Source organism: Taudactylus pleione, unplaced genomic scaffold (assembly GCF_031769625.1).
Source record: "Taudactylus pleione unplaced genomic scaffold, aTauple2 ptg000154l, whole genome shotgun sequence".
Lineage (NCBI taxonomy): Eukaryota > Metazoa > Chordata > Amphibia > Anura > Myobatrachidae > Taudactylus > Taudactylus pleione.
The window spans coordinates 2,408,798-2,423,747 of NW_028284556.1; the positions used below are offsets into that span (position 1 = coordinate 2,408,798).

General features: G+C 45.9%; 1 protein-coding gene across 2 annotated transcripts in view; it reads left to right on the forward strand.

The window, feature by feature from the left end:
• SIPA1L2 (signal induced proliferation associated 1 like 2) overlaps window positions 1-14,950 on the forward strand; it is a 249,628-nt gene that overhangs the window by 224,817 nt on the left and 9,861 nt on the right. The window contains exon 19 of one of the 2 annotated variants that reach the window (XM_088474335.1): window positions 4,714-4,791. The exons of the other annotated variant lie outside the window; for it this stretch is intronic. Coding sequence (XP_088330461.1) covers window positions 4,714-4,773 — 60 coding nt within the window. The 3' untranslated portion in view covers window positions 4,774-4,791. Of the gene's footprint in view, window positions 1-4,713; window positions 4,792-14,950 lie in introns of those variants that run through there. 2 annotated transcript variants of the gene reach the window in all.

Genomic DNA, 14,950 nt, shown 5'->3' on the forward strand with positions numbered 1-14,950 from the left:
GGATCTTCTGCCCCTTCCACACTGTGGGCCTGATTCAGCAACGGATGTATTGGCAATTACGGATGCAGATCGATCGATTGTTTGCCATCGCACATGTGTATAAGCTCAAGCGCAGTGTGATTACAGACACACATAGGAATCCATTGGGGTGGTGAAAAAACGCAGGCGGGTCTGTCTGTTTGAATGCCGTTTCATGGGCGTGCGATTGCATATGCAGCATGATAGTTCTCTGCGTGCGAGGAGACTTGTAGTGTTTGCGGTTGGTCAGACTTGTACTAGCTGATGTTCGTTGATGGTACCGATGTTTACACAGAATAGTGAAATTGGACGGATACGTGAAAGCAGTAGTGGGCATCTTTATGCCGGCTGAGCTTTGGCAGACATTAGCATAGTTTCACTGCTGAGTGCCGTGCAAAATCGCAGCTGTCCCCTCTTGTAGTGAACATGTGTAAACTCTGTTCATGCATGCGTATTAACTAACACTTTTGCGTAAAGTTCCACCACTAGCAATTAAATATTAAATTGCTCCTGTAATATGGTATCCGATACCGCAATTTGTGGCAAGTCGGATACCATATTATCAGGACACTTAAGAGGCATATTGATGAATATGTACCGTGCCACTTTAAAAAGTGTTGAAAACTCCTTTATCCATTGAGGTATCCTGGATTTTAAACCATATAGGCAAACAAAATAATATATGTTGTATAATATTGGAAAAGTACTTATGTGTTTTAAACAACCTAGCACCAAATGTCAGACCACACATACACCGAAGTAAGCGGTTCCAGGCGCCAATGGTAGGAGCCTGGGAGCAGCAGTTACAGGTGCTGGTGTAGGAGCCTGGGTGGAACCAGCGGTTTTGGCAGCAAATTTTCCTTACAGAACAAGATTCTACTGCTGCTCTGCTTTGTCAGTCCCTAACTTGTTTGCCTATATTTTGCTGAATCCAATATTTATTATTTATTACCAATTATTTGTTACCAGTTATTTATATAGTGCACACATATTCCGCAGCCCCAGTGGAATTTACAATCTATATTCTCTACCACATGCTCACACACATACACACTAGGGATCATTTTTGTTGGGACTCAGTTAACCTACCAGTATATTTTTGGAGTGTGGGAGGAAACCGGAGAACCCAGAGGAAACCCATGAAAGCACAGGGAGAATATACAAACTCTACACAGTTAGGGCCGTAGTGGGAATATAATATAATATACTGTATAATATAATATGTGGAAAGATAATCTGTACTAAGGCCATACTATTGATTATAAGTATATGTACGAGTTGAATAAATTTACGCAATGAGAGGTATTGTTACCTTATTTATTGAAGCACCCTTGTATTAAGCTTTTAAACTGTACTCGTTCTTACTGCTAATACCCATATAATAGTACTAAGTGGCCACTCTATTACATATGCATTTTTAGTACTGCATTTAGTACTTAAAAATGCCTGAATTATAGTGGCATTTTGTTGGCTGCACATCATGCTGCAAATCTCCAGTTCTTTCACATCCCCAGTAGCACCGCTCCCCCATATTCAGTTCCAGTGTCAGTACACCGTGCCCCTTACACACACACAAATAAAAATACAACTTGCCAGAATCCCCGCTCCTGCTGCGACGCCGCTGTCCGCTCCTCCCGGCCTGCTCTGCACTCTCCCATCACCTGCTGCTGGGGGAGCCGGAAGGCGGAGCTCATGAGTGAGCTTCAGCCAGCTCCCTCCGTGGACTCAGCAGACAATGAGAGTCTGTCTGACTCTAATTGGCTGCTATAACAAACATACAGTGGTGGCGGTGTTTGTTACTGTGTAGTGCGGACTGCTCTCACTGTGGTCTGCACTACACTTAAATACTGTGGGGCCGGGGGTCGTGGCCTGGACGGACTGGATGTAGGAGGCTATCTCCATAGCTCCTAGGCCTCAGTATCCTGTATACCTATCCTTACTACCCTGCCTGGTTCCTGGCACTAACTACCTGCTGCATACTTACCTTTGCAAGCTCTGGGAGTCCTGCGGCTCGGCTGTGCTCTCAGTCTATTGCACTGAAGAACTCCTCTCTGCAGTCTCTCGTGGTCGCGGGCGCCATTTTGGATTTTGCATCAGAGTCTCCTGTGGCTCCTGTCCCTGGTGTATGCTCCAGCTAGCTTCCGACTGGTCTTCTGGGCAGGTGGGGAGGTGTAGGACACAGCCCATGCCATATTGGTGTCTTTTGGAGACCTCTGCAGACCCACGATTCCCGCCAGCCATCATCTTGGATTTTAGCCACTCTGCTTCCTGCGACTCCTGGCTCCAGAGTTGTAGTTTTTGCCTGCAGGTCAGTCTCCTGGATAGTTTGGGGATGATTACCCTTTTTCAATAAACATACTGGGGATCGCTGGGGGTCCTGTGCGAATTTCCGTGGTCACCATGGAGAGGCTTCTCCGGGCTATCCTTGACTCAGAACAGAGGATTACATTTAAATTGACCGAGCTACATTCTGAATTGATTTCTGTTTGTCAGGATATAAGACGTGCTACTGTCAATACAGCTTCTTCACCTGACGTAGCACAGGGGACTACATCTGCGCAGATCCTGCAAATCCTGGAATCCTGGCTGACACCTGCCTTTGCAAATGTTTCATTTCCTATTCAGTCTATTACTGCCTGGGCCTGCTATACACCTATGTAACCCCTTTGTCCGGAACTTTTCCTGAAACTAAGTAGCGTAAAAATTCCAGATTACAAGAATTCTGATGCTGTTTATAGCCTGCCTCAAATGGTCCATAGTGTTCCCTCTAGCTCCGGCGGGAGGCAGGGTGCCGGAGCTAGAGAGGGCATGCCCGCGTGCGACCGAGAAGGGGGCGTGGTCATCGGAAAGGGGGGCGTGTCTATTAGACGCGTCCCCTTTTCGTCACTCTTGGGGGCGTGCCCGGCACTTACGGACACGCCGGGCAGCCCCCAAGCCCTGCAGACAGGGAGACTAGATGCCGGGCGCATGCGCCCGGCGTCTATTCTCCGGCGGTGACCGGGTCACCGCATGTTTCTCCACCCGCGGGACACTGCGTCCCGCGGGTGAGAACGGCTCCCGCAGGCTGTGAGGGCAGGGCGCTTTTTGCCCTCCAGAAGGAGGGCAGGGCGCCGCGCCCCGCTAAAACAGCCTAGCGGGAACGCTAGTCCACTTGGCATTGCGTTGTCGAAAGATAACAGCCTCTCCGGTTGTTTATGTGGTGGTCCAAAAATCCTTTTTCCAATTATTCCAAGTACAAAGGCAGTTTTGTGATCCCCAGGTCTTCGTTTTGATTTCACCTATTTGTGGCTTGATGATCTTGGTGGGTCGTTTCTATTTTGTGGACTTTTCCCGGGATGTCTTGGCATGGCTTTACTTGTAGCTCTTGAAGAATGATGATCCGACTTGACTGTTTAAACTATAATTGGATGATTTTTTTTCTAAAGCTCCTTATTTTAATGTTGATTTATTATGTATACGCTTTTTGTTATTTAATTATTGCTATATCCTGTATATGCGATTGTTTCTTTAACTAGCATTCTGCTACAACCAGGTCTGTTGCGTAGCTGACTCTCTAACTGCTGTGCACACTCATCTGTTATTATGGGGGTCTATTGTGCTGGTTTCTTGTTTTTGGGATGGATATTTCCTGTAGGTATATGAGAATAGATGCTCCTCATTTTACTATATAGTTTCATCTGCCCAAATTTATTATGTTATTTTTCAGCCCATTATATCCGAATACTATTGTGCAACTTACTATTTTATGGGAGGGGCCTCTTGTGTCCAGTTCATGGCCATTTCTTTTTTGCCCCAGTCATATATCCGTAATGTACTCCTTACTATTTTTCTTTAGTATTAAGGTGGTGGGGGGATTTAGGTATATAGATAGGTTAGATTAGTTAGTTATGGGATAGGGGAACAGGGCATCCAAGTATACCTGGTTTGGGGTTAGGTCATACAGGGTGGGGGGTTTAAGGGAGGTTTGATTTGGGATTTTCTGGGGGGGTTATGTATTATTTAAATTTTGTTTAAATTTATATGTTGGCAGGCATGGAATTGATTTTTTTTTTTTTTCCTCTTCTTTTTTTTTTTTTTCTTTTTACTTTATGTATTTTATCCTGATGTGGTATAATTGAAGACTACAAACTGTCTCGATTGTATATTTGATTATATAGCCTGTCCTATATAGTTTTAGAACACGTGGGCTCAGATGGCGCCTATGAGTCCGCGTTACATTATCCGGTTTTGTGGTAGCTATAGTCTATACTTTTGGTATTCATTATGACTTACGTTATTTACATGTATACCATTTCATGACTATTATCTGATATATATCTTATGCCTGCTGATATTATCCTATTGTAATTTCTGCTATTTTGTTTGGGTGTGTTTCAAAAACTCGATAAAAATTATGATTTAAAAAATAAATAAATACTGTGGGGTCTGGGGGAGACTGGCGGCGGGTGGAGCGGCTATGGGCCCCTGCACCACAGCAGCCCCCGGTGTAAGCCACTGGCTGCAGCGCCGCTAGTTTCGCCACTGAGTCTGTGGCATTTAAGTGATGCTTAATTGATATAAAGGTGTCTAATATGTGCCAAGAAACATTCCCCACAAAATTACACCAACTTTAACCATTGACACAAAGTAGAATGGATATATGTATTCATGTTGTTTTCACAAAATTCTGACCCTGTCCTCTTCATGTCACAGCAGAAATTGAGATCTGTCAGATCAGACAAGTTTATCCAGTCTTCAACTGTCCAGTTTTGGTGAACTAGTGCCCACTGTAGCCTCAGTTTACTGATCTTAACTAACAGGACTGGAACCCATTGTGGTCTTCTACTGCTTAACAATCACTTCAAGGTTCAACATGTTATGCATTCAGAGATGCTCTTCTGCATGGGATCCGATCAATATCCCAACAGTCGGGATGCCGGCGCTTACAATACCTTACCGATGGTAAGTACTGCGGTTAGGGGGAGGCTTAGGTTTAGGCACTAGGGGAAGGGTTAGGGTTAGGCACTAAGGGTGGAGGGTTAGATTTAAGGTGCAGAGAGGTTAAGTTTAGGCACTAAGGGGGGCAGGTTAGGTTCAGGCATCGGGGAAGGAGAGTTAGGGTAGTTGGAGGGTTAGGATACTGACAAGTGTCGGTATCGTAACGCTGTCTAGGAGAGGGTGTGGTAGCTGGCGGCAGCGCATGCGCAGACACAATCTCCCTGTATTTTTTACGAAGAAAAGTGTATCGGAAGCTCTGTCCCTGCAGGGGATTTTTTATAAATTCCTGTGATATTTCCTAAATTCACAATGTGAATTTAGTAGGGATGTGTGCCGACCCCATGTTTTGGTTTTGGATCTGGATCTTCCCTGGTTTTGGATCTGGATTGGTTTTGCCAAAACCTCACCTCCGTGTTTGGTTTATCAGTTTTGAAGATTTTTTTTCTTAAAAAAATAAAAATAAAAATCTAAAATCACATAAAATGGGCCCATTTTTGTTTCTACAGTATTATTAACCTCAATAACATTTATTTCCACTCGTTTCCAGTCAATTTTGACCACCTCATAGCTCACTATATTGTTTTCATCCAATTTAGGCCCAAAATTTGCACCAAGCTAGCTGGCTGACTAAGCTATGCGGCAGCAGTGGGTGGCACAAAAACGTGGCAGTTCGTCTTCCAACATGGCAGATCAGGAAATAAATGTTTTTATTATTCAAGAGAGGCCTGAGGGAGTTGGAGTATGTACGTAGTTGAAGGCAGGGACATCAAGGGTTTGGTAGTAAATTTAATTTAATTTTTTTATGCTGAAGTAAATTTATGAGGGAGAAGGGGAGAGGAGGAGGCATTCACATCAGTCCTTGCCCCAGAATAATCCTTGAGCGCCATGCCTGCTGCTGGGAGTGGATTTTCTCATGCCAGAAGGGGACCAGGAAGACTTCTAGTAGTGCATTCTACATGAAAAAGCATTTCCCAACCTGTATAGGGAAATTAAAAAACATAGTTAGTTAGTGGCCTCCAAACTGCCACTTAACCAGCACAAAGATATTAAGGGATAAATTTAATTTACTAAAGTGAGAGTTTTTACAAGTGCATTTTAGAAGTGATGTTGCCCATAAATCAGATTCTACTTAACATCATTTACCTAGCACTTTCTAGAAGATAATAGCTAGAATCTGATTATTTTCTATGGGCAAGCAACATCACTTCTAAAACTCACTTCTAAAAACTCTCACTTTAGTACATTAAATTTACCCCATAAGGTCTTACTTTGTGTCTTTCTTGAGAATCCTGCACCAACTTCTGCTTCTAGGAGTGGATTTTCATCCTAGAAGGGGCCCAGGAAGATTGCTTTCCAAAACAATTGACTATAAAATAATCCTTTGCAAAGCTTCCACATTGAACATTTCCCAACCTGTACAGGGACATTAAAAAAAACATAGTTAGTTAGTGGCCTCAAAGTGCCACCTAACCAGCACAGATATGTGGACAAGCGTAAGATCTATGATTTAAGGCAGGGCTAGCCAACCCTGGTCCTCGAGAGCTACCAACAGTGCATGTTTTCCAGGTCTCCTCACAGAATCACAAGTGTAATACTTAACTCCACCTGTGGATCTTTTCAAATGTGTTACTGAGTAATGAATACACCTGTGCACCAGGTACCCCTGATTTAAGGCCTTACGTTGTGTCTTTCTTGAGAATCCTGTGCCTGTTTCTGCGGCTAGGAGTGGATTTTAATCCCAGAAGGGGACCAGGAAGAGTGCTTTTCAAAAACAATTGACTGTTAAATAATCCTTTGCAAACCTTCCGAAAAAGCATTTCCCAACCTGTACAGGGACATTAAAAAAAAACATAGTTAGTTAATGGCTTTCAGTTCAAACTGCCATTGTACCCACTGTCCACTTAACAGAGCAGATATTGTGGACAAGTGGAACACAGTATCAAATGCAACATTTAAGATTTAAGGTTTAAGTCTTCTGTTGTGTCTTGAGCGCCATGCCTGCTGCTGGGAGTGGATTTTCATCCCAGAAGGGATGAAGACATTATTATTTCTTCCCAACGGACACAGATCTGAGCAGATGTAAATAACTACTGACAGGAAAAAGAGGCAATTTGGAGGCCATTACACAAAACTGCATTTGATTTACTTGAGTTGCCCACCTTCCAGTGTGTACTCAGAAAGCGTTTTCAGCACAGCCGGGAACCTTGTCAGTGATTGGCCTGAGACTACTACCCCAAAATGTGGAAAAGATGATATCCGTCAAAATGACCTACAAATTCTACGAGAAAGACCTGTACTGTCAATTACGTGCAAAAATTGCAGAGGCACCTGTAATGGTGGATTCCAGTGAGAACAAATGAATATTGTGTGAAGAAGATGATGTTTACATCACCCCAGATTATACCATCACCCAAGCCTATATCATCATCCCATCCTGTATTGTGTATAAATTACAGCTGCGCTCCCTGTTAGATTGGGGATTCATTGTCCACTTTAGTGGATGTGAGCTCCATTTTAGTCCATATCATCACCACACCCTCTACATATCTTCTGACCTGGGCTACATGAGAAGCAGCTGCACTCTGGAATACGGTTGCATAGAGTTGCCCCTCTGACTCACTGAAACATGTAGAGGGGCCATGGGTAGGGAGTAGGGAAACACTAATCAGAGAACACAGTTTTAGCTGCTTTATTTCATTTTTTAAACCATATCCTCTATTTTCACCTTTGAAAATGTTTATGCAAATCTCAGCAGAGGCGTTCGTGATGCTATGGCTAACGTGCACACACACACAGAAAAAAAAAACACATTGATTGATTAATTATTTTTTTCAGGGGCACTTGGGAGGGAGAGCACCCGAACGAGGCATCAGCCTCTTGATAAACAACATAGGCAGCACCTCTGCGCAGCTACGTTGCTGGTGATAAGTGTGGCTAATGCGCACACACACGCACACAAAAAAAAACATATTGATTGATTAATTATTTTTTTCAGGGGCACTTGGCAGGGAGAGCACCCGAACGAGGCATCAGCCTCTTGATAAACAACACAGGCAGCACCTCTGCGCAGCTACGTTGCTGGTGAAAAGTGTGGCTAACGCACACACACACACACTGACACAAAAAAACATTGATTGATTCATTATTTTTTGGGGGGCACTTGGGAGGGAGATCACATGAGGCACCAGCCTCTTGATAAACAACACAGGCAGCACCCCTGACACACACACAAAAAAAACACGATTGATTGATCAATTGATTGATTAATTATTATTTTTTGGGCACTTGGTAGAGCACCCGAACGAGGCACCAGCCTCTTGATAAACAACACAGGCAGCACCTCTGCACAGCTACGTTGTTGGTGATAAGTGTGGCTAACGCGCACACACACATGCACACAAAAAAAACCATATTGATTGATTAATAATCTTTTGGGGGGCACTTGGGAGGGTTAGCACCCGAACAAGGCTCTAGTCTCTTGATAAACGACACAGACAGCACCCTGACACACACACAAAAAAACACATTGATTGATTGATTCATTATTTTTTGGGAGGCACTTGGGAGGGAGAGCACCCCAACGAGGCACCAGCCTCTTGATAAATGACACATGCAGCACCCCTGTGCAGCTACGTTGCTGGTGATAAGTGCGGATTAAGCGCACACACTCAAAAAAAAAAACCACATTGATTGATTAATAATTTGGGGGGGGCACTTGGGAGGGTTAGCACCCGAATGAGGCACTAGCCTCTTGATAAACGACACAGGCAGCACCCCTGACACACATACAAAAAAAACACATTGATTGATTAATATTTTTTGGGGAGGCACTTGAGAGGGAGAGCACCCGAACAAGGCACCAGCCTCTTGATAAATGACACAGGCAGCAAGTATATGATGTGCAGCCGACTTGCAGCATACTTACCGACTTCTCTTATCTGCTCCCCGGTAGAGATGGCTAGTGAGTGAATGTTTCGACACAATGACTGGAATCTTTTAGAAGTTCGAATGATTCGAGTCACTCAAAGTTTGTTGTGTCTAGACAGCCACCTCTTGAGTCTCTCTGAGTCAGTCACAGTCAGAGTCAGCCTCCCCCAGGAATATTATCAGTGGCATCCCAGAGGAGGCAGAGGTTACAGTGTGTCAGTGTCATACTAGTCATAGTAATTATCTTACCTGTACTCTGAGGCAGCTTCGGGAGTTGGGACTCAGGAGAGTCATCATGGATGTGATCCTTCCTGCCAGTGCCAGTGTTCCCATGCCGCGGCCGCATTCATGCCGCTACCGCTGGGGCCCCAGTGTGTGTATTATGTGTGTAGCTGTGTGCACTCACTGTGCAAATCACACTGTGATTGGACAGCGGCGCTCCGGGTGACACCCCTCTGGGAGGGAGCAGTGAAAGATACTGCTCAGGGCTGCTGCTGTGAGACTCGAGACAGTGCAGCAGTGCCCTGAGTGCACTGCAGACTCAGGGCCTGATTCAGAGCCGGACGCCATCGACAGCACGCCCCCTTTGGTGCGAGACCCATAGCGACGGCTTGGCCTTCGCTATTCGGGTCTCGCGCATGCGCACGACGGAGCTCCCTCCGTCGTGCGCATGTGCACTAGGGCACCATCGACCCGCTTGCGAGCGCTCAGCGCTTGCAAACGGGTCTGAATCAGGCCCTCAGTGCAGATGGAACATCAGCAGTATGGGGCTGCAGGGGGCGGAGCTGTCGGCAACTCCCCTGCATGCTCACACTGCTAAGTGCTCAGTGGCATACCCCCTGGAAGCCAGTGGACGATTTTACAAGCCCAAGCCCTTCAAAACTATTGCAGTCTTCATTCTAAAAGATCCGTGTCTCGAGACACTCCACTGAGCTGAGTCATATGGTTCGACTCAGTTCAATGTATCGCTTTGCCCATGACTACTCCCCAGGAGATGCCCGGAAAGCCTCCTGCCACTCCTGGGAGAGAAAGTATGCCTTGCAGTTGCTATTCACTTGACATTTACATGTGTTTGGAAAACGCATAGTCAGTTCAAGTGGCTCAGAGCTCTCATTTCACTAGTTCAATCCTTTCAGTGAGGGTTTCCAGCCTGAAAATGAAGTAGAAATGTATAGGAAGGTTTAGTTCATAAATAAATAAATGAAAAAAAAAAATGTGCAGCATTCCCTCCCTCATCAACCAGCAGCTTGGCATGGTTCCCGGAACAACAGGGAGACAATGAGTGCTGGGTGTCTCTGCTACAGTGGAATTAGGCTAGTTCATAGTAGGGGTGAGCGGGTTCGGATTTCTGAAATCCGAACCCCCCCGAACCCCCCCGAGCCCCCCCGATCCGAGTCAGGCTCGACTTTTCCCGCCTGACTCGGATCTGAAATCGAGGCAAAACGTCATCATCCCGCCTTCCGGGTCTCACGGGTTTTGGATTCTATATAAGGTACCCGTGTCGGCGCCATTTTCTCACTCAGCTGTGGACAGTGAAGAGGGAGGGTGGGAGTTAGGGCTGGCTGGGCTGTGTAGTGTAGTGTAGTGCTGTGCTGTGCTGCGCTGCTGTTGTCCATAGGGGCTGTGTCCACTCCTCCAAAGTCCATAGGGGCTGGCTGTGTTGTGCTGCTGTTGTCCATAGGGGCTGTGTCCACTCCTCCAAAGTCCATAGGGGCTGGCTGTGTTGTGCTGTGCTGCTGTTGTCCATAGGGGCTGTGTCCACTCCTCCAAAGTCCATAGGGGCTGGCTGAACTGTGTTGTGCTGTCAGTTGTCCATAGGTGCTGTGTCCACTCCAAAGTCCTGTGCAGTGTCCCAGTCCTAAAGGGGTGCTGTAGTGTTGTCCAGGGGGTGCTCTGTCCATTAGGAGTCCCCCCTCCCCAAGTGCAAAAAAAATAAATATTTTTTTCTGTGTTTGTGAATTGTGCGCGCAGTAGCCGCACGTGCATCAACAAATTAGCGCCAAGCGAGCGCCTGTGTCATAAGTAAAGGGCTGGCTGGCTTTAACGTTAAAAGGTGCTGTAACTCCCAAAGTGCACTCCAAACAAAATAAAAAATAATTTTCTGTGTTTGTGAATTGTGTGTACTGTGGCCGCACGTGCATCAACAAAGTAGCGCCTAGCGTGCGCCTTTGTCATAAGTAAAGGGCCAGCTGGCTCGTCTGTTAAAGGGTGGTGTAACCCCCAAAGTGCACTCCAAACAAAATAAAAAATTATTTTCTGTGTTTGTGAATTGTGTGTACTGTTGCCGCACGTGCATCAACAAAGTAGCGCCAAGCGTGTGCCTGTGTCATAAGTAAAGGGCCAGCTGGCTCGTCTGTTAAAGGGTGGTGTAACTCCCAAAGTGCACTCCAAACAAAATAAAAAAAATGTTTCTGTGTTTGTGAATTGTGCGCGCAGTAGCCGCACGTGCATCAACAAAGTAGCGCCAAGCGTGCGCCTGTGTCATAAGTAAAGGGCAGGCTGACTTGACCGTTAAAAGGTGCTGTAACTCCCAAAGTGCACTCCAAACAAAATAAAAAATAATTTTCTGTGTTTGGGAATTGTGTGCACTGTGGCCGCACGGTTATCAACAAAGTAGCGCCAAGCATGCCCCTGTGTCATACTTAAAGGGCTGGCTGGCTTGACTGTTAAAGGGTGCTGTAACCCCCAAAGTGCACTCCAAACAAAATAAAAAATAATTTTCTGTGTTTGTGAATTGTGTGTACTGTGGCCACACGTGCATCAACAAAGTAGCGCCAAGCGTGCGCCTGTGTCATAAGTAAAGGGCCAGCTGGCTCGTCTGTTAAAGGGTGGTGTAACTCCCAAAGTGCACTCCAAACAAAATAAAAAATAATTTTTTGTGTTTGTGAATTGTGTGTGTAGTAGCCGCACGTGCATCAACAAAGTAGCGCCAAGAGTGCGCCTGTGTCATAAGTAAAGGGCCGGCTGGCTCATCTGTTAAAGGGTGGTGTAACCCCCAAAGTGCACTCCAAACAAAATAAAAAATTATTTTCTGTGTTTGTGAAGTGTGTGCTCTGTGGCTGCACGTGCATCAACAAAGGAGCAGCGCCAAGCGTGCGCCTGTGTCATAAGTAAAGGGCCGGCTGGCTCGTCTGTTAAAGGGTAGTGTAACTCTCAAAGTGCACTCCAAACAAAATAAAAAAATATTTTCTGTGTTTGTAAATTGTGTGCACTGTACGTGCATCCTCAAAGCAGCAGCGCCAAGCATGCGTCTGTCTATTAAAGGGTGGTGTAAACCCCAAAGTGCACTCCAACAAAAATAAAATATTTTCTTCTGTGTTTGTGAATTATGTGCACTGTACGCGCATCCTCAAAGCAGCAGCGCCAAGCGTGCGTCTGTCTGTTAAAGGGTGGTGTAACACCCAAAGTGCACTCCAACAAAAATAAAACATTTTCTTCTGTGTTTGTGAATTGTCTGCACTGTACGTGCATCCTCAAAACAGCAGCGCCAAGCGTGCGTCTGTGTGTTAAAGGGTGGTGTAACTCCACAAAAAATAAAAAATTCTTTTTTTTCTGTGTTTGTGAATTCTGTGCACTGTAGCTGCACGTGCATCAACAAAGGAGCAGCGCCAAGAATGCGCCTGTGTCCCATAAGTAAAGAGCCGGCTGGCTCATTTCTTAAAGGGTGGTGTAACCCACAAAGTGCACTAGTCTCCAACAAAAATAAAAAATTATTTTCTGTGTTTGTGTGCGCCTTAGCCGCACGTATATATCAATATAACATAAATGGAGGACCAAACTTTCTCTGATAAAAATTAAATAGGGAAAGATCAAGAACCACTTCCTCCTAGTGCTGAAGCTGCTGCCACTAGTCATGACATAGACGATAACATGCCATCAACGTCGTCTGCCAAGGCCAATGCCCAATGTCATAGTAGAGGGCACATACAATCCCAAATTACAAAGTTCAGGAAAATTACCTTAAAAAAACATTTAAATCATCTGAGGAGAAACGTAAACTTGCCAATATGCCATTTACGACACGGAGTGGCAAGGAACGGCTAAGGTCTTTCCCTATGTCCATGACTAGTGGTTCAGCTTCACATGACGATGGAAGCCCTCCTCCCGCTAGAAAAAAATCAAAACGAGTTAAGCTGGCAAAAGCACAGCGAAGAACTGTGCGTTCTAAGAAGATATCACAAATCCCCAAAGAGAGTCCAAGTGTGCCTGACCTTCCCAGCACTGTACGGGAAGAGGTGGCTCTTTCCACCATTTGCACGCCCCCTGCAAGTGCTGAAATGAGCACCCAAAGTCCACTTGCTGATATGCAAATTGAAGATGTCACTGTTGAAGTACAACAGGATGAGGATACTGGTGTAGCTGGCGCTGAGGAGGAAGTTGGCGAGGAGGATTCTGATGGTGATGTGGTTTGTTTAAATCAGGCTCCGGGGGAGACAGTTGTTGTCCGTGGGATGAAAAAGCCCATGACGGTCATGCCTGGGCAGAAGACCAAACATTCTACCTCTTTGGTCTGGCAATATTTCTATCCAAATCCGGTCAACAACTGTCTTGCCATATGTACCATATGTAAAGGTGAAATAAGTAGGGGTAGGGACGTTAACCACCTAGGAACATCCTCCCTTATATGGCACCTGCAGCGCGTTCATAAAAAGTTACTGTCAAGTTCAGAAACTTTGGCTAAGACCGTAAGCAGTCCAGGGACACCTAAAATCCCGTTGTCCTGTTGTATCCAAGCGCCTGCAAACCACACCGTCAACTCCCTCCTCGTCAATTTCCTCCTTAGTCAGGATCGGAAGTAGTCCTGCAGGCCATGTTACTGGCATGACTGACTCTCCTATCCGGGATTCCTCCGGAGGATCCTGCATTGCTACGCCTACTGCTGCCGCTGCTGCTGTTGCTGCTGCTGGGAGTCGTTCATCATCCCAGAGAGGAAGTAGGAACACCACTACTTTTACTAAACAATTGACCCTCCAACAGTCCTTAGCGAGGAGGATGAAGTACGACAGCAATCATCCTGAAGCAAAACGTATAACTGAGGCCTTGACTGCTATGTTGGTGTTAGACGTGCGTCCGGTATCCGCCATTAGTGCAGTGGGATTTAGACAATTGATGGAGGTAGTGTGTACCCGGTTCCAAATCCCATCTAGATTCCACTTCACTAGGCAGGCGATACCGAGACTGTACAGAAACGTCAGAAATAGTTTCCTCAGTGTCCTGAAAAATGCGGTTGTACCCAATGTCCACTTAACCACGGACATGTGGACAAGTGGAACAGGGCAGACTAAGGACTATATGACTGTGACAGCCCACTGGGTAGATGTATCACCTTAAGCAGCAACAACAGCAGCGTCACCAGTAGCAGCATCTCAGAAATGCCAGCTAGTTCCAAGGCCGGCTACGCTGTGTATCACCGGTTTCAGTAAGAGGCACACAGCCGACAACCTCTTAGAGAAACTGAGGGAAATCATCGCCCAGTGGCTTACCCCACTTAGACTCTCCTGGGGATTTGTGATGTCTGACAACGCCACCAATATTGTGCGGGCATTACATCTGGGCAAATTCCAGCACGTCCCATCTTTTGCTCACACAATAAACTTGGTGGTGCAGAATTTTCCGAAAAGTGACAGGGGCGTGCAGGAGACTCTTTGGGTGGCCCGAAAAATTTCTGCCCACTTTCACCATTCAACGACTGCGTGCTGAAGACTGGAGCGCCAGCAAACACTCTTGAACCTGCCCCGCCATCACCTGAAGCAAGAGGTTGTGACGCGGTGGAACTCAACCCTCTATATGCTTCAGAGGATGGAGGAGCAGCAAAAGGCCATTCAAGCCTATACATCCACCTATGACATAGGCAAAGGAGAGGATATGCACCTGACTCAAGCGCAGTGGAGAATGATTTCCTTGTTGTGCAAGGTTCTTCGAACTTGCCACACGTGAAGTCAGTTCAGACACTGCCAGCTTGAGTCAGGTTATTCCCCTCATCAGGCTTTTGCAGAAGCAGCTGGAGAAAGTGAAGGAGGAGCTAAGA